Genomic DNA, 22,619 nt, shown 5'->3' with positions numbered 1-22,619 from the left:
TGCAAGTGCGAGACAGACAGTGAGCGTGTGCAAAAATAGATACTGAGATTGGTGCATTCTTAGAAGCCATTTCCATCATTTTGAGAAATGTCAACACCCCACAGTACATTTCTAAATATATACTTTTCAACCGAGTGCGTTCACTTTGAAAGTTATCATGACGTAGATGACCTCGGAAATGCTTTTGCTGTGTCCTGCAAAATTCTAAATTCTAAACTACGACCATCGTTTATCTTCTGTAGGGGTAAAAGTGATTCTGTGATCCCAGTAATAGATTTGTATTCTCTTTCTTCTTACAATAATACTGTTGTCTCTCAGGATTTTTCCGTTAGGAGCTGGTTGGGTGTGAGTGACATTCTAAAGCCAGTCCAGGATTTTTTTTTGCACATAAACTGTCTAGAAAAAGTGTCAAACTTCCTGTTTGGTACCTTCTGTTGGAGCCCAAGTTACTGGAATCTGAGCAGCAGCGTGACACTACTTTTAGGAATAGAAAACCGATTCTGTCTATTGTTTATGAAGTATGAAATCTGCAGACAAACACTTTATTCTCCTTCCATCCCATGCCTCTAATGACTCTACCTGCATTCATGGATGTGGGATAATTTATTGCCAAAGTCACAACAGCTGGTATTATTCTCACCTTACCTGTGTGTGTGTGTGTGTGTGTGTGTGTGTGTGTGTGTGTGTGTGTGTGTGTGTGTGTGTGTGTGTGTGTGTGTGTGTGTGTGTGTGTGTGTGTGTGTGTGTGTGTGTGTGTGTGTGTGTGTCCGTGTGTGTGTGTGTGTGTGTGTGTGTGTGTGTGTATGTGTGTGTGTGTGTGTGCGTGTGTGCGTGTGTGCGTGTGTTTGTGTGTGTGTGTGTCTGTGTACTGTACTGCTGTAGCGGGAACTACCACGCAGTCAGTTTTGAGTATTTTGCCAGGTGTATACATCTGTCTGTCTGTCTGTCTGTCTATCCCTGTGTCTATGGCAGATTTATGTCAACACAATGGCGTCCCAACCATGCAAGATACAATTATGCAACTTCTACAGGTGTGTGGTTTGGATCAAAATAGGTGTGATCCGAGCAAGGGGGGTGTAAGATTGATTCTGGAAACTGAAGTCGTTCTCTTTGTGTCTTTTATAAATGTTTATTCTGTGTTGCTCACTAGTGTCTCCAGGAGGACACCTCTATAAGAATGTATCAGCATTCAGCCAGACAGCCAGCCAGCCCTGCTCATTTCCAGGCTCTGGCTGGATCCCTACGGCCTGGACAGTCTCTCTCTCTCTCTCTCTCTCTCTCTCTCTCTCTCTCTCTCTCTCTCTCTCTCTCTCTCTCTCTCTCTCTCTCTCTCTCTCTCTCTCTCTCTCTCTCTCTCTCTCTCTCTCTCTCTTTTTTTTTTTTTCCCTATTCTAGTGTGGTAATATTAGTCCTGACGTTGGCCTGCTAAAATGAGTCCTCTGACGTTGCTAGAGGGGTGGTGAGTGAGGAGGGGGTAGGTAGGGTACAAGTACGGAGACTTTAAAGTCTTTAAAGTCCACACACTTCTCTGGTGGAGAAAAGAGTAAGAAGATTTGGCACTAAAGGCAATAAAAAGAGGACAAGAGGAGGGCATGCTGGCTCACCAGGGGCACTGTCACATGACTTCCTCACAGGTAGGTGACTGACTCACTACATAAGAGGAACCTTGTAGCATGTGTTGGAATCTAGTTAGCTAGTAATCGCCTCTGCTGATTCACTAACAGATGTTCTGATCTGATTTTGATTTTACTTTTTTTAATTGATTAATTATAGCTGATGTGGATCGTGTGTTTGTGCATGCTAAGGATTAAATGTAGCAATGTTCAGCATCCATTAACTCTTTTTCTTCTTCGTTTTTTTGAATGACACATTTGTGAATCAACAATATTTTATTCCCAGCAGAACTTTGCTCTACTTTAACCTAAACATCATCTTCCCTCAACCCAAACATACACACATGTTCAAATATACTCCCACGCATCCGCACTCTGACTCGGTCACCGGTTGGACTTTTGACGTCATTCCCACCAGCAGCTCCGTCCGAAGGTCCCTGTGGACACAAAGTAACCTCTCATATCCCGTAACTCAACATTCTTCTCCAGATCCTGTCTGTGAGTGGGTAGGCCTTACATTCCTCTTGTGGCTTTGCACTGCTCTGTCTTTTGCTTTCCTTCTCCCTCTATCATTCCCCTCTTTCTCCCTCTGTTTCTCCCTCATTTCAGATGTGGGCCAGCCTGACTCTATTGCAGTTATTCTCTACCCCTGGCTACAAATGATGACATCAGCCAGAGTTGTACAGTATCACTGCTGACTGGGTCCTTCACTGCTTCCTTACTACTTTTCCATTTGACGATCTCTAGCCTTCAGGATATTTAGATTACATTGCGGCTTTAAAATGGACTTTTTTTTGGATAAGCTTTTGAGTAGGCAGACAGTCCAAGGGTAAGACAGACAGGCCTGGCTGGATCGTTCCTCGGGCGGAAAGATTTAAAGTGTTTGGCTGCTGGAGTTTTGTTTGACTGTTAAAATGTAGTCTGCCTAAGCTAACTGAATGAAGGGTGATAATACAAAAGTCTTTGCCTCAGTGTGAGGAAAGTAGCTCTTGTGTTCACTCACTTGGTAATTACAATGTCACTGTTGAATATCCCTGATAAACTATTGCTGGCAGTTGCAACATTTCCAGGAGGTAAAACCATTACGGCAAATATCCTCTGCCCTTCGCTGTGTCCACGTATTGTTTATTTTGTTGTCTGGCCTTGCACGGATTTCAGGTGAAAGTTACATCACTGCCATCTGGAAGTTATTTTTACAAAAAACGGACCTAAGTGATGCTCAGTCAGAAAACAAGTTTGATCATGTGGCTGCTCTGCCTGGTTCCGTAGCTGGTTTCATCACTTCATAAAAAACAGACTGCCTTAAAAGGTTGACAGAGAGGAGGAGAGACACAGAGAGAGGGAGAAAGTGATTGAGGGAGCCCAAACCTTTCCCGTAATCAAATCATGAAGGCGGCATTGGCCTCTTCCTGTTTTCTCTCGTGTCTCAGACACGATCCAGGTGACGTGAACAGTGAACGCGATGGATCTCCTCTGTCGTTGCAGACACAGGGACATCACTCTGTTTCGTCCAAGCCTCAAACTCTCAGCGTGATGTCTGAGGGAGATGTCACAGTGCTGCCGTTTGGACCTACGTCTCTGGACATGTCCAGGCAGGAGCACCGGACACTGACCAGACTGTACAGCCAAAACGGAGGATATCACCTGAGGATTTTAACAGATGGAACTGTGATTGGTGGCAGGCAGGAAAATGACCCCTATGGTGAGGAAGGAGTCCTTTTTGTGTGTGATTTGTTGTTGTGTCTCAGAATCAGGAGCAAACAAAAATATATAGAGGAGAGACTTCTAGCAATACCATTATAGAAAAGATTAAAGTGAAGCAAATTTGGAAAATATAACTCATATGCCCTGCTTATTGTTATGACTTTTAACATTTTAAATGAATAAATTAAATGATTGTTTTATCTCCCACGATGATGAAAAGTTTTCATAGTTGCTAAAATAATGATAGACAAAAGAAAAGAAATAACTGTACTTGTATAAATGGATGAATATTGAGGCTAATGAGTGTGAGAGTTTATAAATACTTGAATTAACCTCCAAAGCCTTCTCATGCGAGGTAATAAGTACGTAAAGATAAGTACCTGTGTACACATTCAGATGATAGGGCCTATGTTTCTGAGAAAAATGATGGTTACATTGTGTTTAAGTAAGTTTATCTTCCATTTTCTCCTTGGAAAGGCAACAAAAATGTGTTATGTTGAAAGGTTTCATATTCTGGTGTTGCAGATGTACTGAAGCTGAAGGCTGTGAGCGTGGGAGTGGTGGTCATCAAGGGCGAGATGACAGGAAGGTACCTGGCTATGAACAAAAATGGACGCCTCTACGGATCAGTGAGTTTTTGCACAAAATTACTGCCACTATGAAGCTAACCTAATTTTAAATGGAAAGATTAAATCTTACCTAATAGTTTGATGGTTTCATTGGGGATGCTTTGGTTTGTAATAAAGGGTTTTTCCACAACTGCAAAACACAAGGCCACAAAGCCAATCACTGTGAGCAATAATTTGTCACTGGAATTTATGAAACAATGGATGAGTGACATAAACAATTAACGATTTACAGATGTATCATGCTGTGATAAATTCCACATCTCACTTAACAATTGCGGCCATCCACCAAACCAACTGCGGCTACTGTCCATATTTTTAGTTGCGTTCTAATTGTCACCAGTACAAGGACCTGAGTTCTTCATGTATCACATAATAAATAAATATCCTTATCCTTGTTTCTTATTTCAGTTATTTAGCACTGTTCTGTTGCTGTGTGTGCATATCCACACAGCATTTAAAATCAATTTACAGGAAGAGTTAGAAGATTTGCAATAAAACAAACTGCTCTCCTCTTTTCACCCCCTTTTACTTTCTTGTTTCAGCAAGCGCTGAACGACGAGTGTTACTTCCTGGAGAAGTATGAAGAAAACCACTACAACACATATTGCTCTCAGAAGTACAATTGGTATGTTGGGCTTAAGAGGAACGGCCAACCCAAAGCAGGACCAGACACCCACCAGGGTCAGAAGGCCATCTTTTTCCTGCCAAGGCCTGCGGGCAACATGTAAAGCAAGACGGCACCAGGAAGAATGGACACGCTCACTTTAGTCTTTAAATGCACATTAATAGTGCAGTTTTACACAGGACAAGGTTTCCCATTTAAGGTCACTTAAAATCCTTTTAACGGTGCGGTAAAGCCCAAGGCAAACACATGATGTTGTTTTACATAGTTAGTTTTCTATTTCAGTGTTAATAACCAACCTGTTTGTTCATTCCTCTTGTTTATGTACAATTTGATTACTGCTCATGCAAGCAGATTACACTGTATATGATCATCACAAGCATATGAGTTAGTATACTTTCTGTCAATAAGCACATATACACCCTCTCACTGTAGACAGAAAATGTGTGTGGTATGAGTGCATGTCAGCCTTGATAAATGGGTATTCACTTTGAACCCTAGTATGAAATACCACTGCTGGAAGACAGCAACGGGACACTTTTATACAGAAATAGTTTTACAATTGATCACGTCTGGTACAAAGGAAATCAACAAAGCAGTAAACATAAAAGAGCCGACCATCTGGCACTGAAATAAAACGCATGCAAACAAAGTCTGCACTACAGGGAATAATAATCGTAATACAAATTTGTCAGTGCCTCGCATAAAGGTCCCATTATGCTAATTTTCAGGTTCATACTTACGTACATACGTAGTTTGGGTTTCTACTAGAACGTGATAACATGCTTTAATGTTCAAGAAACACATACTTTTTCTCATACTGTCTACAGTAGACAGGTGTGACTATACCTGTATTCACTCTTTTTCTGAAACGCACCGTTTTAGTGCTGTTCTCTTTAAGCCCCCCTCCCAAAAAAGCCCAGGCTGCTCTGATTGGTCATGGTTTGTGGTTCTTCCGCATCTGTGCTCTATCTGCACCATCATTGCAGCTGAAGAATGACTGCAATGGCACTGTAGGAGCACTTTCTACTTACATAGAGCTCAACAGTCTGAATCCGTACATGTACGTGATAATCCCATTCATATTCTGAATCAGGAATTTGCCATAGTGTCTCAACCATTAAAGGTAGACCTAACCATGAGCTATGCGATTGTGAAACAATGGTTTATGCTCCTGTAGAAGCCACAAGTCCGTGTATCAACCTTGTTTTAAGAAAAATATGTTTTATTCCTGATGTCATGAAGAAGTACTTAAGCTACCCATAATCCAAAGCAGTACAGTGATGTCTTTGACTGGTGGAGCAACCTGTAACAATTGAAATGTTGACCACAACCGCAAACGGCGAGAGAGCTGCTACCACTGAACTCTACAATTGCTTATACACAGTCTTGCACCTTTATCTTATCTTCTGTTTTCCAACTTTCTCTTTGCGCTGTTGGTTGGCCTGGTGTCTGTGGTATGTCAGGTTGACAGTCTTCAAGCAGATGTGAAAACTATGTTTCAGTAATCAGTGACATTGTTATTTAGCTGTATGTTTATGAAAACACGGAACCAAAGAAGAATTTAACATCTTGGTGACACCAAATGCTCAAGTGTGAATTGTTGGATTTTGGTTGTAAGGAGGCAGAGACGGACCAAATATTGACCATTCTGTCCTGGACCATAAACCCAACATCAGATGTTTCTGTAAACGTATTTCTTTTTAAGTCAAAACACAAGTTACTGTAACACTATATAGGTTAAATTACTGTTGTGAATATATATTTATAAAGTTGAATTGCTAGTAAAATTGTATTTAGCTGAGAATTGCAATGGACATGTATTAAATAATAATTTATACATACATAGTATGAGCAGAAGGGTAACTGTAAAAATAGTAATACATATTGTATTAAGTGTTATAAAGTCTGCATTATTATCCATAAAGAATTTGCTGTAACTATGATTGTTTTTCTTCCTAAAACGCAGACATGTGAATAAAAGTTTGCAAGTATTATGTGTCCAAAATATCTGTTGTTAATTAGCTTGCTGTATGCGTGTGTGTGTGTGTGTGTGTGTGTGTGTGTGTGTGTGTGTGTGTGTGTGTGTGTGTGTGTGTGTGTGTGTGTGTGTGTGTGTGTGTGTGTGTGTGTCTCTGGTACTGTCTATGAACATCTGTGTTTTTATTAACACATTTCACTTTTACAGGTGTTTACCAGAGACACATTCCTCCTGACATAAACAAGAAAAAGATCATGTTTGGCCACAAGATGGCAGCATTGCTTTAGGTTCAGTGGTGTTTTGCCCAGACTGGCAATGAGGGCTTAAAAAAATCTCAGTTTATTATCTTTACACATATGGGTCTCGCCGAATCCTAGTAAAAATAAATCATGAATGAAAATAGGTAAATCTAGGAAACCACACAGTTGCTGCCAACAGCAGGTGTTGCAGCTGCAGGTACTGTATGTGACAGAGTACACTGTTCCATTAAATCCATTTAAATCATTAAATAAAGACAATTACCAAGACATTGTGCATTATTTTATGCAGGGGCAAAATCACCATGTGAAGTTAATCTTCTAGAATGAGCACAGTCTCAATTCTGATCACACTTTATTTAGATACCTGATTGTAAGCCCATTTTCTACAATAAACTTTAACTTTAAATCAACAAAAAGCCCATTTTTAATCAACAAATATAGTGTTTGATTGTGTCTGCAACCAGATAAAATATCAAAATAAAACAACATTGATTAAAATTGCAATTTATATCACATCAAAGAAACTAGAACAAGATTCTGGTCAAACATTCAGCGCCAACTTCCTACTTGACAGATTTTCTTTTAGAAATATGTTGAATTATATCAGCACTTAAAAAGTATTGATGCGACCTTAAGGATTCTTTCTGCAAAGATGTCCGCCAAATTAATGTTTCTAATGTTCTTTAACAAAAACCCATTTGCACTAGTTTCAGCAAAGCCTTGCTGCTTTCCAGTTAAAATAATTGTATCCATAAAATTGTGACAGATGACACCAGCCCAACGGAGAGAAAGACCTCTCTTCACCCCGATCAAGTATTTTCACCACATTTTTGGAAGCAATGACATTCTTCATCTAATCCACACTTAATGTGTAACGGCTGAAACAGAACATGGCCTTAAACGTTGTTTCAGAGGCAAGAGTGCCAGGAAAAAAGATCCTGGAGGAAACACTGGAACGTGGTTTAAGATGTTTGGGAGAATTGGAGCTGATTCATGGCTCCAACAAGTTCCATATTATTGTGGGGTTTAAACCGAGTTGGTAGGGAACGTTACAGTAGGACTATTACTTTTCCAAGAGTGTGACAAATTGCTATTGCAAATCGAGCAATAGTTCTACATTTTCCAATTTAAGAAATGACTTTCTGATGACACTTTGTAAATGTCAGATCAGAGCTTGATTATCCTCCTTTCCACCCCCTCGTTTTTTTCCTGATAATTAATTTAATAATGAATTAAATAATCAATAATTTCATTGACTTCTCTGCTGAAGATCTAAATTCTATTCTCAGTTGTCAGTGAAGTATCAGCACTACTTTGCCCCTCTCACACATGCAATGCAATCATGAAATTATTTAGACATTACCCGGCATGGTTGTATGGGACGATTCATCAAAGTGAGTTTATTGCAGCTCCCTAGTACAAAGACCGTTCAATCTCTGAGTGAGCCCGTATGTGACTACAGCCGCTTATTCTTCTGTGTATTCACAGAGAGCAAGTGGGCGTGTTGATGGCGTTTTGATCATGTGTTAGCCAATAGCAGAAGAAAACACCTACGGCAGCGGAGAAGGAGGGTTGTTTACATAAAGACGGCAATGACAATGTATAACTGGAGAGACAACGAGATTGGGAGGTTCTGTCGCCAAAATCATCAGACAAATTCAAAGAATTGTAACCATTCTGCAGATTTAGTACTTTTTCTTTTGATCCTGTTTGTATATTTTTCAGGGAATTATTTTTCCCAGTTATCCTGAGGTAAAGATTTAAATGCAGGACTTGTAATTAAGTATTTTTACAGTGCAGTATTTATACTCGTACTTAAGTAAAAGGTCTGAGAACTCCTCCCACCACTGGCCGACTATAATTATCTTTTAATACCATTCTGAAGCACTGTATTTTCTGTTTTTCTCTCTTCAGTTGTTACAAGCCAACTAACCAACTGAAAGAAAAAGAAAAGTAACAACATTCAAGTTTGAGAAGTACCCAGTGAGTAATAAAATAAAAATGAGTCAAAAAATGAATCTGCAGAACAAAAAAAAGGTAGGTCTGTCTTACTTGAGGACACTGACCGAACACATGGCTGCGGGTGGACAAATACTGATTATTAGGAAACCTGTGACCTCTCGTTTACAGGACAGTCTCTCTCTTTCTTTCCAACAGGCCATGAAACAACATACACACACACACACACACACACACACACACACACACAAACCTGGTTGGCCATTGGCCTGCAGGGCTGTGCAGGGCAGGAAGGGAATCATTCACTGTAAACTGAACAAGGACTGGCTTCCTCTGGGAGTCCCCTAGCCTGACAGCAGCCAAGATCCCTGCAACACAAACCACTCTAGCAAACACACACACACACATACACACACACACACACACACACACACACACACGCACACACACACACACACACACACACACACACACACACACACACACACACACACACACACACACACACACACACACACACACACACACCACCTCTCTCTTTCCTCAATTTTGTCTTCCTTTACGCTCCCTTCCTGCCTGTCTCTCAATTTCCAGCCTCCTTTAACCTCTGTCTCTGTCTTATTGCTTTCTCCTCGTCATTTTCTCCCACCCAGCATTCCTTCTCTACCTCTTTATTCCTGAGAGATGATGAGGTCTCCAAAAGACCCATGTACCCTTGCTGTGGGACTCCAACAACTTTTGTCTTAGATTAAGTTGTACTAACTAAGAATAGACAGAGGTAGATTGGAATATCTCAATCATATTACAGTGATGTACAGATATTACAGTGCAAAGTTAATTTAAAGCACGCCAAGGCATTAAAAAAAACTATATCCTCCAATAATGACCCATTTCTTTGGATAAAAAAACTAACTGAACCCCTGCGGTGGCTGTACGCTGCCCTTCTGTGCTCCACCTTTGCTCTCATCCTGTTCTGGTGGCCTCATCATGAAAACAGAGATGCTTTGTCAACATTACTGTATGCATGCTATTCCCTTCACCTTTCTCCTCCACACAAGCAACCTCACACATACACACACACACACACACACAGGAAAGGAAACAGGGGATGCATATCCGTCAGCTGATACAACTGAAAATGCTGACACCAGTCTCCCCATCTGCAACTGCTCTCTAAGACACGAAGGGAGGAAGGGAGAGAAAATAGGGGGACAGAGAAAGCGAGATGGAGCATTCTGACAACCCGGAGAACTTCCTGGATGCTTGTGGTTGGCGTTACAGCAACTGTTTTCCTAATAGACGATTTGTGCTGGATAGACACATTCTGTGGGGGCTCCAAACATGCAGCTTTCCCTCAGAGTAGGAGCGAATGGCATTTGTCAGCCAATAGACCCTTTGGGATTTAGCCACAGTATCACAGCAATGGGAAACTGAAACAGTTGTTCCTGGGCTGATAGAAGAACAAGAGGAGCTATTACTGTAAAAAAAAAAAAAAGAAAAAAAAAAGAAAAAAAGTTCTGAGAGATGCATGCATGTTTTTTTTGGTGTGCTACTTTTTTTGACCTTCTTCACATGGCAATCATTTAAGTCGTCTCTCTGCTATTTCACGGTGGCATATGACCGGCTCGCAAGAATGTAAGTTGAGAGCTGCTGCACTGTTTTTGCGAAACAAAGCAAAACAAAACAATGAGCCAAAAGCGACCGAACGCTTGTTCAGCGCAGCTTTAAGTCTCCAATGTGCTTAAGGGTTGAGTTCATCAAAGCTGCCACATTTTATCCACTTACTGACAGGCAGCGGTGTGCTTGTAACTGAAGTAGTGGATATGCCAGCGGCGTGGCTAGGGTAATTTTTCCCCCAGTTTTTTAGCCCTGAATGTTTTGATTAGATTATGTGCAGCAAGGGACTGAAGAACGTAGAAGATGGCTATAAAGGAACTAACATAATGAAAGGTTTATTGATCAGCACCAACAACTACTTTCACTAACACTACTAAATAATTGTGTAGGTAGGCTCAACGTAGTTTGGCATATAAACATTCAAGATATAATGTGTTAACTAGTTAGCTCTAGAGAGGTGCTGAGGTGTTTGGTGTTTATGCTATGCTAATAGGCTGCTGGCTCTTCATAACATAATAACTTCATAACTGACATCCAAACAGTAGAGAGATATCAATCTTCTCATCCAATTTTTGGCAAAAGAGGGAATTAGCTGGGCTGGTCACCAGGAAAAAAAATTGTACCATTATAATATTGTACGTTTCTGCAAACCACAGCAACGTTGCTATTTGATATTGATATTTTTGGCACCCTTTTACGTCTGTATGGGACATTCAGGGCTTTCAACTGACTCCAATGTAAAATTATAGATATTAATATGACAAGTTCTTTCACCCAGGAGAGACCGCGTTTCATGGCCTGTTTGTATCCCGTCCCATCCCATGTCAATGTGAAATTATTACGTAACAGAGGTATTTTTTTGACCAAACCATGATCTTTTGCTAAACCTAACCATGTAGTTTAACCAAGGTAAGCATGTCGTCTTGGCCAAACCTAAATAACATTAATAGGGGGTTAAAACTGTGTGTGTCGGTATGTGACGAGAAGGGAAAGAGAACAGGTTGCAGCTGCTCAGAATTGATATTAAACATATCTTTGGTTTGCAGGAACGTACAACGCTAACATTTTATTCTGGCGACTGGGTTGAATAAGCGGATTTCCTAACTATCCATTTAAACTTGAACAGCTTTTTCGGATGAGTTAGGAAGTGTTCTGTTCATACAACTGACAATATGATACAGTATTACAGTTCTTTTTTTTAAACCTTGAAATGTTACCAGTGAAAACTATTGTAGCCAGTAGTTCACACCAAGGTGGTTAAACTTGATAAAATACTCTCAATTCAACGTTCACTTACATGATTTTTGTCAGAGCTTTCAACTGTATCACAGAGACCTTTTCAATGACTAGATCTTTAGTAGGGAACATCAAATGTTAAGGTAACGTGTCACCTAATATTTTGACCAATCACAAGCACACTTATTGATCAGCTTCACACTTACAGGCAGTGCTACCATGACAGTGTTAGCAATATAATGTTAGCATACTCGTCGTACTGTGTTTCAGTGTTACAAAGCTTTTATTCTTTTTTCCCCCCCTTTTTTAAAAACTGGTTAAAGAGCAACATTATTCATCTTCCAAGCAAAATAGACAAAAAGAAGTTAAAGATCATAGTTGTTGTTGTTAAACTATGTTTCTCTCTAATGTAATAACCTCCATTGAGTATTTTAATTGAACCTGTTGTATTTGTGATACATTGCTGAGGCTGTTCTATTTCTCACAGTGGGCACTATATGGAGTGCATTAGGCGGGAAAATTATATAGTGCTTGTTGAGCAAACCAGTATTACTTCTATATCGCACGACTCTGCATTTCAGGATTTAATCTCAGTGCCAACGTTCAGTGCCGCTGCAGGAAGTAATGCGCCCTGAATGTAGGAAGATAGAATATTGTAGAAAACAAGAATTTAAAAAATTTGATTGACAGAAAAGAAAGTGTCCCCAGATGGACCTCCATTGTCACACTCTTTTTTTTACAAATGTCCTAAAAAAAAACTGTGATGAATAGGAAAATAGATGAAGTGATGATTTCCCCATCACACCTCCACTCAGCACAAATTGTACACACACACACACACACACACACACACACACACACACACACACACACACACACACACACACACACACACACACACACACACACACACACCTTACTGAGACCAGAAGCTGGCATGTCTTCTCAGCTGTGATGTCTCACATTCTCAAATTGACTCTCACACACAGACTAACTGCAGTGATGACGCCTGTGATGGTCAAAAATATCCTAAATGGAATTTTTAGCAGTGAAGTCATACTTCTTTCTGCTCCATCTATCCTTTTAACATCCTGGGAATTTACACTACCGACACAAACCCTGCAGCCTGACGCCAGAGATTAATTCAAAACATACTCATTCACGCATCTACAGACACATTACATGATTAAAGTCAAGATATTAGTTTCTAAGATCCTTTGTTGACACCGTGGCAGCTGATATCTTGACATCCCCTTTATTACTCAGCATCCTATGGGAAACCTTCTGCTGAAAACACCTGTATTCATGCGTCTTTCAAAGCATCTGTGACGTTTTGAACTTCCTGATGACGTTCACAGCAAAGGAAAGGGCCTACTGTTCAATTGTACGGTATTGTACAAAGGTATTATTCACCTCTTTCCCATTGTAGCATCAAAATAGAAACCAAATCGTCAGGTGCAACGTCATGACGTCCACTGAAAGGAAGCTAATGCTTTTCCAGGAAATTAAGCATTATGTTGATGATGATTATTACTACACACAACTAATATCTCAGTAGCATGGGTCCAGGATTTCCCCAGAAAATTACATTTAAGAAGAAGAATGTATATTTCTATACATAACACCAATATGGAACCCTAAGTTTGACATTTGGTATCTTTATTTTGCAACTGCAATTTTGTCATTGAAGGAAATCACAATAAATATCTCTTGAACCCTGTATCATATATTAATACATTCAGATTTGCATTCCTGTGCAAAAAAACAAGTGATGTGAAACAGAAAACGTCCATGTACTAAAATTAAGTTTTCAGTGAAAAGCCCACACCTCTTACAAAAAACAATAAAGGCATGTCTGCCCTTGTGTCAACGACATGATGCAAAAGGAATTACAGCATCCTCTTTTCATTTCCCTGGAAGTCGTCATGGAATCATTCTTATTCTGGCAGTGAATGCGTAAGCAAAGCTATTACACCCACTCCTCTGCGTTGCTGCCCAGTCTCCTTTCTGGGAAGGAAAGGTCCAAGTTTAACCTCTTATCTCTTCCTCTTCCCTTTCCCCTTCCTGTCATTCAGAACATGAAAATAAAAAGAGGTCCAACTGGTGGAAAAATAGATCTCTAAACAAACGTTGAGGCCTATTTTTGGCAAATACTTCACATTCCACATATCCCAGATATCACACTGTTTGGTTGTGGCCGTGGCCATGTCATCACAGGATACTGTGGCTTCCTCTCTCTTTCTTTCTGCCTTACTCACTCCCCTGTTTTATTCTGTTCCTGCTTCCTTTCTTTTCTGTTTTTAGGCAACATCCTTTTTTGTGTGTGCCCAGACCAGAGGAGTAGCTATATTTGTTCTCCCCTTCTCCAGAAAGAATGTCTAAAGCAAACCGGCCTTTTGAAGTGGCCCATTGTCTGCTGACCTCAGAAGGTGAGGAGGGGGAAGTGAGGCAGTGGTGGAAGAAAAGGGACCAAAAGGTGATCAAATAGGACAGAAGAGGGAGGGAAGGAGAGAAAAATGATGACAGACGAGAGAAAGTGGTGTGAGAAAAGAGAATGAATCCTACTGCCACATTGTTGATTAAGACTAGGGTCATGGTCGCTGGTGAAGATGGTTTCATGAGTGAAAACTTCTACACCATATTTTCAGAATGACCTCCAGTTCAGTGCCCACATTGTATTGCCAAAACAATTGCTGGTTCAACCCTGTCTCCTAAGAATTCCACGTTAAGAAGACTCACAGGGCGGTGGTCGGAATTGGTGGTGGGTGTAGAAAGCTCAGCATTTTGACTCAAGAGGCTGGGATTCATGTTCCAATGCGTCATTAGGTTTAGGTCTAGTTCACACATACACAAGGATTTTGTAAACCATGTTTTTCTCTTAAAAAAACACATTGCAGCGCTATCAAGCGCATGCCAAACCAACAGGTGACGATACCTACAGACATGTTGGCCAATCACACAATCACGAAACAGGGTTCCCTAAGCTTAAAGATCCCGAACTTCACAGGTAATTCACTATTTCACTATTAAAGGCTGAAAATGACTGTGTGATTATGATGTTAAACAAATAACCAAATGCTTTGATCATGATTTAGTTGATGAATGCACAAAACAAATGAAATATGATGACAGTGATTCAATAAAACATTTTTTTCATTGTGTTGATTAACCCATCATCTGGCTGGTTCCCTTTCTAAAAAAAAAAAAAAAGCTGTGGCATAATATCAAATATCTTTTGGGGTTTTGAATGAAGGGAAGCTGTTAGTGAATGGCAGCAAATTGCTTCCTTAACTCTGCTGAACATGCAATACAGAAGATCGGTAGAAACTTAAAACAACTTGGTGTTATCCTTTTAAGTGCATCATTGAAGCTGAACGCAGCTCTGCTCTCGTTTGAGGTGAAAGCTCCATGTGATCCAAGTTCAAAGTGCTGCTCCTGGGCCTAGATGAACTGCAGCGACAGCATGGTTTTATGTTTGATTTATAAGGGAACTGCTTCGAGCACACCCTCAACATTGTTTTACAGCTTCATGCTCCCGTCCAGCATACTTGCCCCCGGGCTCAGGGCACAGGCAGGTCTTAAAGGGACAACAGGAGGTGAGAAACTCTCTTTTTCCAGTCCTCTGGTTATTTTCAGACTCCCTCTGTTCCGGCCCGTATTCTTCGCTTTCCTCCCAGAGATTTTGTCTGTATAATTTTGCTAAAAATGAATGCCAAGACCTTCTCACTCAAAATAGTGCGTCTGTTACTGTAACATAACAGTGGGCGGTTTAGTCAGCTGTCCAACAACAAGGAGCGAACAGAACTGAGCTGTATTTCATTTGAAGCAGTTAAAAACACACAGCTGCTTATGATATATTATCAATTAGAAACATATTATTTTCAAAAGTGAACATGTACATTGTTTCTATATGGTTATAGATTAGTTTCCTATCCCCCCGAAACCATGCTATTCATTCTTTCATTTTCATTTTCTAATGTTTCCAGTTTGATATACAATTTAAAAATAAATCAATTTACAGAGACTTGAAAACAGCACAATGTATGTGTTATCCTTCTTGGTTAACTATTTTGTATCCCTAAAACTAAAATAATTTCCACAATGTCCATCTCTTCATGGTTTGTTTTTCTTGGAACACAGCTTGTGAATGATTTTTGATAGAGGGCCCTTAAATCGTGGATATTAGTGTCTACTTGAGTGCATCAAGCTCAGCTGCATAACTTTGATAAAAATAAAATTAAAAAGCACATAAACTCTGATTAAGCAAGCTTTGATTTCCATTGATTTCTTGGAAAAGTAGTGAATAATTCTAAAAACGTATCGTGCGCTGTAGGAAATGGTGGTGCATAACATACATGCAATGTGGAGCCACTGGGAACTACATTTGAAGTAAAATAGTATAAATACATTGGAACTTTTCATTAATTACACTCATTAACACCATCCCAGATGTTTGCCATTATTATTCAGTTGACAGTAAAAGTCAAAGCTGTGTTAACATTGTGAACAAGACAAAAAGAGACACAGTTTTAGACACGTGGCAGGCATTGTTTGCAAAAAGCCACTGATCTCCATTTGCTTTTATTATTATTATTAAGTATTCAGATTCAACTGAGACTCCAAATGAGATGAGTTCCAACTTCAGTAAAGTTCACAGTGTATTTCAGTGTAATGTTGACGTTAGGACTTTAGCATTTACTCAGTTCTAAGATCAATAGGTAACCTGCGTTTAATCTGATGGACTGAATTCACCTTCTGTAAATGAGACTACTCAGAGCACACAAGGTCTGTCCCCTCTTAGCCGGTTCGTTGACTAATCGGCCTGGTCTTAGTCAGCTAAGATTAGTCGAGTATGCATTTTTAATTATTTTTCGGGCTGAATTACTTACTTCCAAGAAACTTACTGTATGAGCACATCTCTGGTAAATAGGATTTGATTGTGGTGCTATCACATGATTGTTTGGGGAAAATAAATTGTTTTACAGATCTGTCGATTAAATCCAGTTGTTGAGTTAAGTGTTAATTGAGAAAGAATTTCAACAACTTTTTTCCACAGAAATAGGTTTATCTGGCTGCTAAATGCACCATATGTTGACCAGATAGTCACCAACTTTCTGTTATTTTTTTTATCCCCATGTGTAGCCACCATTGCCAATGCAAATACTGTGACGTTGTAGCGTGACAACTTGCACACAAACTTTTGTATAAACCAACTTGTGGCAAGTCGTGGACTCAGAGGTGAGCTAACAAACTAGCAGTGGTGTATACAAAGCATAGAGAGGTGTCTGTTGTCCACTATGTCTGTTGCTTTGCAGCTTGAGAGGAATCTTGTGTGTGTTTAATTTGCAGTGAGTGTGTGTGTGTGTGTGTGTGTGCAACTTTTGCTTTTTCCACCACGGACTCTCTCCTCCTCTTCATTTGTGTCTTCACACACACACACACACACACACACACACACACACACACACACACACACACACACACACACACACACACACACACACACACACACACACACACACACACACACACACACACACACACACACACACACACACACACACACATACACACATACACACACATACACACACACACTCACTGCCATGGCCCAAGGCACACAGTGTACAGTTACTCACATCCCCAGGAAGCGGAGGTATGACATCACCTTATCATCTCCTTTGGGCCCATGGGAAGACCGGAGGGGGGAGAGAGTGAGAGAGAGAGGGTGAGAAAGAGAGGAAGAAACCCCAGACTCCATGGAAAATAAAAGATAAGAAAGGAGTGAAAAAGGTAGGGGAAGGCAAAATGAGGTGTTTGAGAATGTGTTACGTGTGTGAACATCACAGCAAAATAGGATGAATGGACTGTTCTCCTCTTAAACACTTGCTGCATTAAAGGTGTTACCGTCAATCCCATGCAAACACACACGTAAACGACACTTATTTTATATGACATGTATATTTATAGAGACCTCTGAAAACAATCACTGTGGTCGGTGCAATAATCCTAGTTATGCATGCTCTGAAAAGAGGTCAGGGTAAGGAAATAAACAGTGTGCTGGGTTGTATTACTCACACATGACCAAGAATCACTTATTATCAGGACTGACAGTGAGCTGGGATCCAGTACTTGTCTCTTGGATTAGAAATCTTACCCACATGGGTATACGTACATCATCTTGAGTATTTTACTATTACTGTGTAGAAAATGTTGTTTACCCATCAGTTCATCGGTATTGTATTGAACCACGAAATGTTTTTTCTTTATATTTCCACTCATAGACAAAGCATAAAGACATTTAATGAAATTATTATAAAGACAAAGCATTTAGTATATTGTTACTTGGCAACATACAGTACATACGTTCTGCTGGTTTTGCCTCCTTTTCTCTCCCAAGTTTGTAATGCATGGGTCATTTAATACTTCAGTTAATACTGCAGTCACTTTCTGGACTAACTTTGCTGCTGTTGTCTTGGGTGAGTATAGGCGGCCAGCACCCGGAAGGTTGCTATGGATAAAGAAAATGAGGGAAGCGACTGCACACTGTTCTTTATCGTGAGTGGGGAAGTTAAGTGGGGTTTATAATCACCACAGTGTCCCCAGAAAAGGGGATTGCGCCGTAGACAGTATAAAAATGGATGTAGCCTCTCTGTCGAGGTCTGTTCTTTCAACTTGAGCCAGTCGTACTCACCTACGGGAGTCGCCATCTGCCTCATTTCCTCTCACTGAAAAAGGGCATTGATGTGACGTTGGGGGGGGAGGGATTTACGTCCATCCGGCTGACGTATACCTCCGAAGCGAAGTGAGGGCCAGTGGCTAGCTGTCACTCAAGAGGCTGCGCTCCTAATTATTCATAAACTTTAACCTCCAATAAAATAAAAACTAACCTGTTACAAAAAATTTCACCCCCTCAGTGTTGTCATGGAAATATGACCTAAACATACAGAATAGAATTTTTTCTTGTACCAGGCCTTAAATAGCTTTAATTATGCTGTGAAAATGGTCTATTTAACATGGGGATCAATGAGAAATTGCTCTATTATGAAAGCTGCCCTAGCAGCCACTTGGAGAACTGCAATTTTTGGTACTTCCGCATTGGATCAACCAGGAAGTCGCTGTGGTTGGGACTTGTAGAAAACGTCCACCAGATGCAGCTGCCTCACAATCTGGATAATCTCATGACACATTTTATTTTTTACAGACTTTGTCTTTTTACGTACATAAAAGCAAACCTAGCTTTTCTTGTTTGTGTTTTTCAATCCCTTCCTCGAACTCTGTGAAGCAGGAGGAAGAATGCTGCGTTTTTTTCTTCTGCTAATATACAGGACACTATTCTAGTAATATAAATACCAAATACACATAAGACAATGTGCTGCGTCATTAGTATAGTAATTAAAACAAATAGAACAACAACAGCATTAAGTGAACTGCTGGTACTTACGGCAGCTATTTCAGGATTTTTCAGGATATGACAAAATATCAGGTAACAATCAAATATGTGACAAAAATGAAAATGATGAGGCATTGCTGAGCAGTATGTGTGAGGTTGGGATAAAGCACAATAAATCATAGGACTGTCCTATTAGATGTATCCGATGCCTGACATGGTATCAAATGTCATTACGTTGCGTAACATCAACAAACTTGCATTCAATTTCCCAGTGCTGCACTACACCAAGAACTGCCTTGACTCTCAGTCTTGTGACTGTGACTCTGAGGCCTGAATAGACAGATTGCTAGTACCTCCCTTTGCCTTGAACCTGAAAATGACTTATTTCAGGCACGTCGAATTTTCTCAAAGCTGAGAGATTGCTTTTTTTTTTTTTTTAAATAACTTTCTTTTATTTAAGTATTTTCACATTGCTGGGATCCTTCGAAAATATATTTTTTTAAAAGATTCTTTGAGACAGAGATTAGAAAAATAAAATCCTAAAAATGAAGGAAATGGAAAGACAATAGTCAATATAGTCACAGGGATACTTACTAACAGATTTAGTGGCACGAACCTAAAAGGCTTCACAACTGTTGCATGACAAATACATATACTTAACCAACAGCTGACAATACGCTTACAGAATAAAAATATCTTTAATTAACGTCACTCGGGTGGAAATAGACATAAAAACGCAAGCTCACTGGAAAATCCATCACCGACATTCAATTGTTTTTGAATGAGTGTGTTTAAATCAGAGACAATGAAAGGAAATAAGTGTTTCAGCATTGAGTCAGTCCAGGTCTCTTATCAAACTGGGTGGGAAAGAGTTTAAGAGTCAGTTCCACGCTATAATACCACTGAAGTCAAACAACCACAGTAAATAAAGGTCTCTGTCAACTACAGGCTAAAATCAGCCCGTTAAATTTTAATGATATTCAATTCTCATTAGGCAAGAGTGTTTCTTACATCCACCACTCATTTATCTTTAGCTTCATATTTCCATCAGTCTGCTTTACATGTGGGTGCAAAAGAAATTCAACAAAACCCTGTATCTGCCATCAAAGTTTTCCAAAATAAAGCAGTTCATGTAACTCTGGAGTAAATCAGTGACAGTGAATAAACTGCAAGAACCTCGTCAGTATCGATAACAGCTCTCTTTCCATTCAGATAAAAGTTGGCTTGAGCATCATCATGCGAACTAAGCAGCTCACCTGGTGTGCACATGTATTTTCATACTGAAGCAGCAGCGCCTGTTGTTGTTAATACTACACACACACACACACACACACGCACAAGCACAAGCACACGCACACGCACACACACACACACACACACACACACACACACTCAGTTGCTTTTTCCTAGAAAACTGTACACACAGGAAGTGACATGAAACAAACTACACCTAAAATGTGTACAAAAAAAGCCAGTTTTGTTTTATTCTGTTTGTTTTGGTTAATCATCTAGGCTGGCCCACTCCAACATAATTTTCAAATCTTAGCAGATGTTATAAATGTGACAGAATGCACCCACACATGAGGAAATGTAATGGTACATTTTTGGCAAACAGTTACGTTCCTAAAGTGTGTGGAGAGCCACGATTTGGCCATAACAGCACATCACACACTAACAGATTAATTCATGAATTACCTGACTCTCCAAACTGGAAATCTTGCGCAATGAAACGTGACTTTATAGTGAACAAACTTTGCCTTGGTCCAGATGGGAGAATCCTAACCAATCCACAGAGTTAAATGAGGAAGTAAACAGAGTGTAAGTTGTTGACTGTTCTGTCTGATATCAGGCAAAGTTTTTGCATTACTTGTAGAAAAATGAAGAAAACATAAAAAAAATATGGATGAAGTCATGGAGACGGCGTGGACGTGGACTGTACAAGGTACAGTGTGAGCTAGACATGAGTAAAAAAACTCACAAACATCACAGTTGTCAAGTATATAACATCATGCTAGCAAGTCAATAATGCTGTGTAACAGTAACAGTAAATGTAATCTGACAGTACATTGTATGACAGCGTCGTCTGCGTTCAACACTCACAACGGCATCTTTAATAGCTATGATTTGAAATCAATGCAGTTGGGATGGACCTCTGAGCAGATCGGGGTATGTGGTCATTTGAGTAGTTCAAGACAAAACAGCAATTGTTAGTTGTTATGGTGACAACACACATCAGTGGAGCCGAGTGTGTCACAGTCACTAACACCTATTAGTGCTACTAAAAGTTCACAGCATTGATTCTGCGACAGCCAGCATTGACAGCTGAGTGGCCTCTCAGAGTGACAGGATGTGGTGGCTTTAGGTAAGAGCAGCAGCAAGCAGTATAATGGTAAATATGCCAAAAAAAAAGGTCAAGGTAACGACTATTTTAATCATTATGAGGTAAAGCCATCACTGAGACATAATCCTATATTGTCCAGCTCTCATATTGACTGAGACATGTCATTCACTTAATAAAAAGCAGAACTGAGGCGTCACAGCATGGCATTGGTCTATAAATGGCTCTAGGTCTATTTATAGATTAATAGATGGATGGCTGTAGCTCCCCTCAATGTCACTGAAGCTCAATGACATAACAAGGGCCAATGTGCCACTGTCATTGTGCTATTTTTGCAATCAAAGATAACATTTTACAACATATTGAAGCTTGTTGTTTGTAAAAAAGGAAAGTGGCAACATATTTTGAAGATCTGTACGTCTCTCTGGCCCTGAATCTTTTAGCAGGGAGCTCAGCCATCACCGAAGAGTCCGTCTCTGCTGATCATATTCAGCATCACAATGCAACTTAAGGGAGCAGGGCCGTGCAGCATCTCATTCAGTAGGATGCGGTCCTTTTGTCGTGTTTGTGTGGGAGTTTGTGTCCACACTCCTGCATGCATTTGTGTGTGTGTGTGTGTGTGTGTGTGTGTGTGTGTGTGTGTGTGTGTGTGTGTGTGTGTGTGTGTTTTTCTAAATATAGCTTTGTTTCCCTGGTAACACCTGAGGATCGTACTAATCCCTTTAGCACATCAACTCTCATGAACATTTTTTTATCAATGAAATTAACCCATTCATCAAATGCTGACCTGCATTTGCAAAGGTGAAATAAAAAATTACCTTACTCACAGTCTCTTTCTCTTTTACACACTCAACAACAGGCATAAACATTCACATAAACATTTATTTTCATAAATACACACACCCCTCCACCTCACAACATGCATTTGTGATCACATAAAGTCAGATACGCTCTGGAGGGGGTGTGCTGAAAGCAGATCCATTATTTTAGCTTCTGCCTGACGCTTTTGTGTGCAGCTCAGCAGCTGAAAGGGAGCGATCAGCCAACCATAACAATCCATAATGGCTTTTCTGCCTCATCCACAAGTCTAGAAGCGTGCCTCCGGTCGGGGCTATCCCCATGCACCACCCCCCTTCCCGTCACCCTGGCTCCAGCCTCTACCACCCTTGATGTCTGTGAGTGAGTGTGCATTTGCGGGTGGATGGGTAGGGACTATGTATATATATGTGTGTGTGTGTGTGTGTGTGTGTGTGTGTGTGTGTGTGTG

The 22,619-nt window shown here is 40.2% G+C and overlaps 1 protein-coding gene across 1 annotated transcript; it reads left to right on the top strand.

Annotated features, from left to right (window-relative positions):
* Positions 1-1,521: 1,521 nt before the first annotated feature.
* On the top strand, positions 1,522-4,674 carry LOC310956962 (putative fibroblast growth factor 1; the record flags this gene model as incomplete). The annotated part of the gene is made up of 4 exons (XM_083927350.1): positions 1,522-1,634; positions 3,099-3,315; positions 3,843-3,946; positions 4,489-4,674. The coding sequence occupies exons 1-4, from the start codon at positions 1,593-1,595 to the stop codon at positions 4,672-4,674; spliced, it is 549 nt and encodes a 182-aa protein (XP_083783476.1). The 5' UTR covers positions 1,522-1,592.
* Positions 4,675-22,619: the final 17,945 nt, after the last annotated feature.

This window comes from Echiichthys vipera (genome assembly GCF_963691815.1).
Source record: "Echiichthys vipera genome assembly, chromosome: 14".
NCBI lineage: Eukaryota > Metazoa > Chordata > Actinopteri > Perciformes > Trachinidae > Echiichthys > Echiichthys vipera.
Note: the sequence above shows the minus strand (reverse complement) of the source record. Positions and strands in the feature narration are given on the sequence as shown.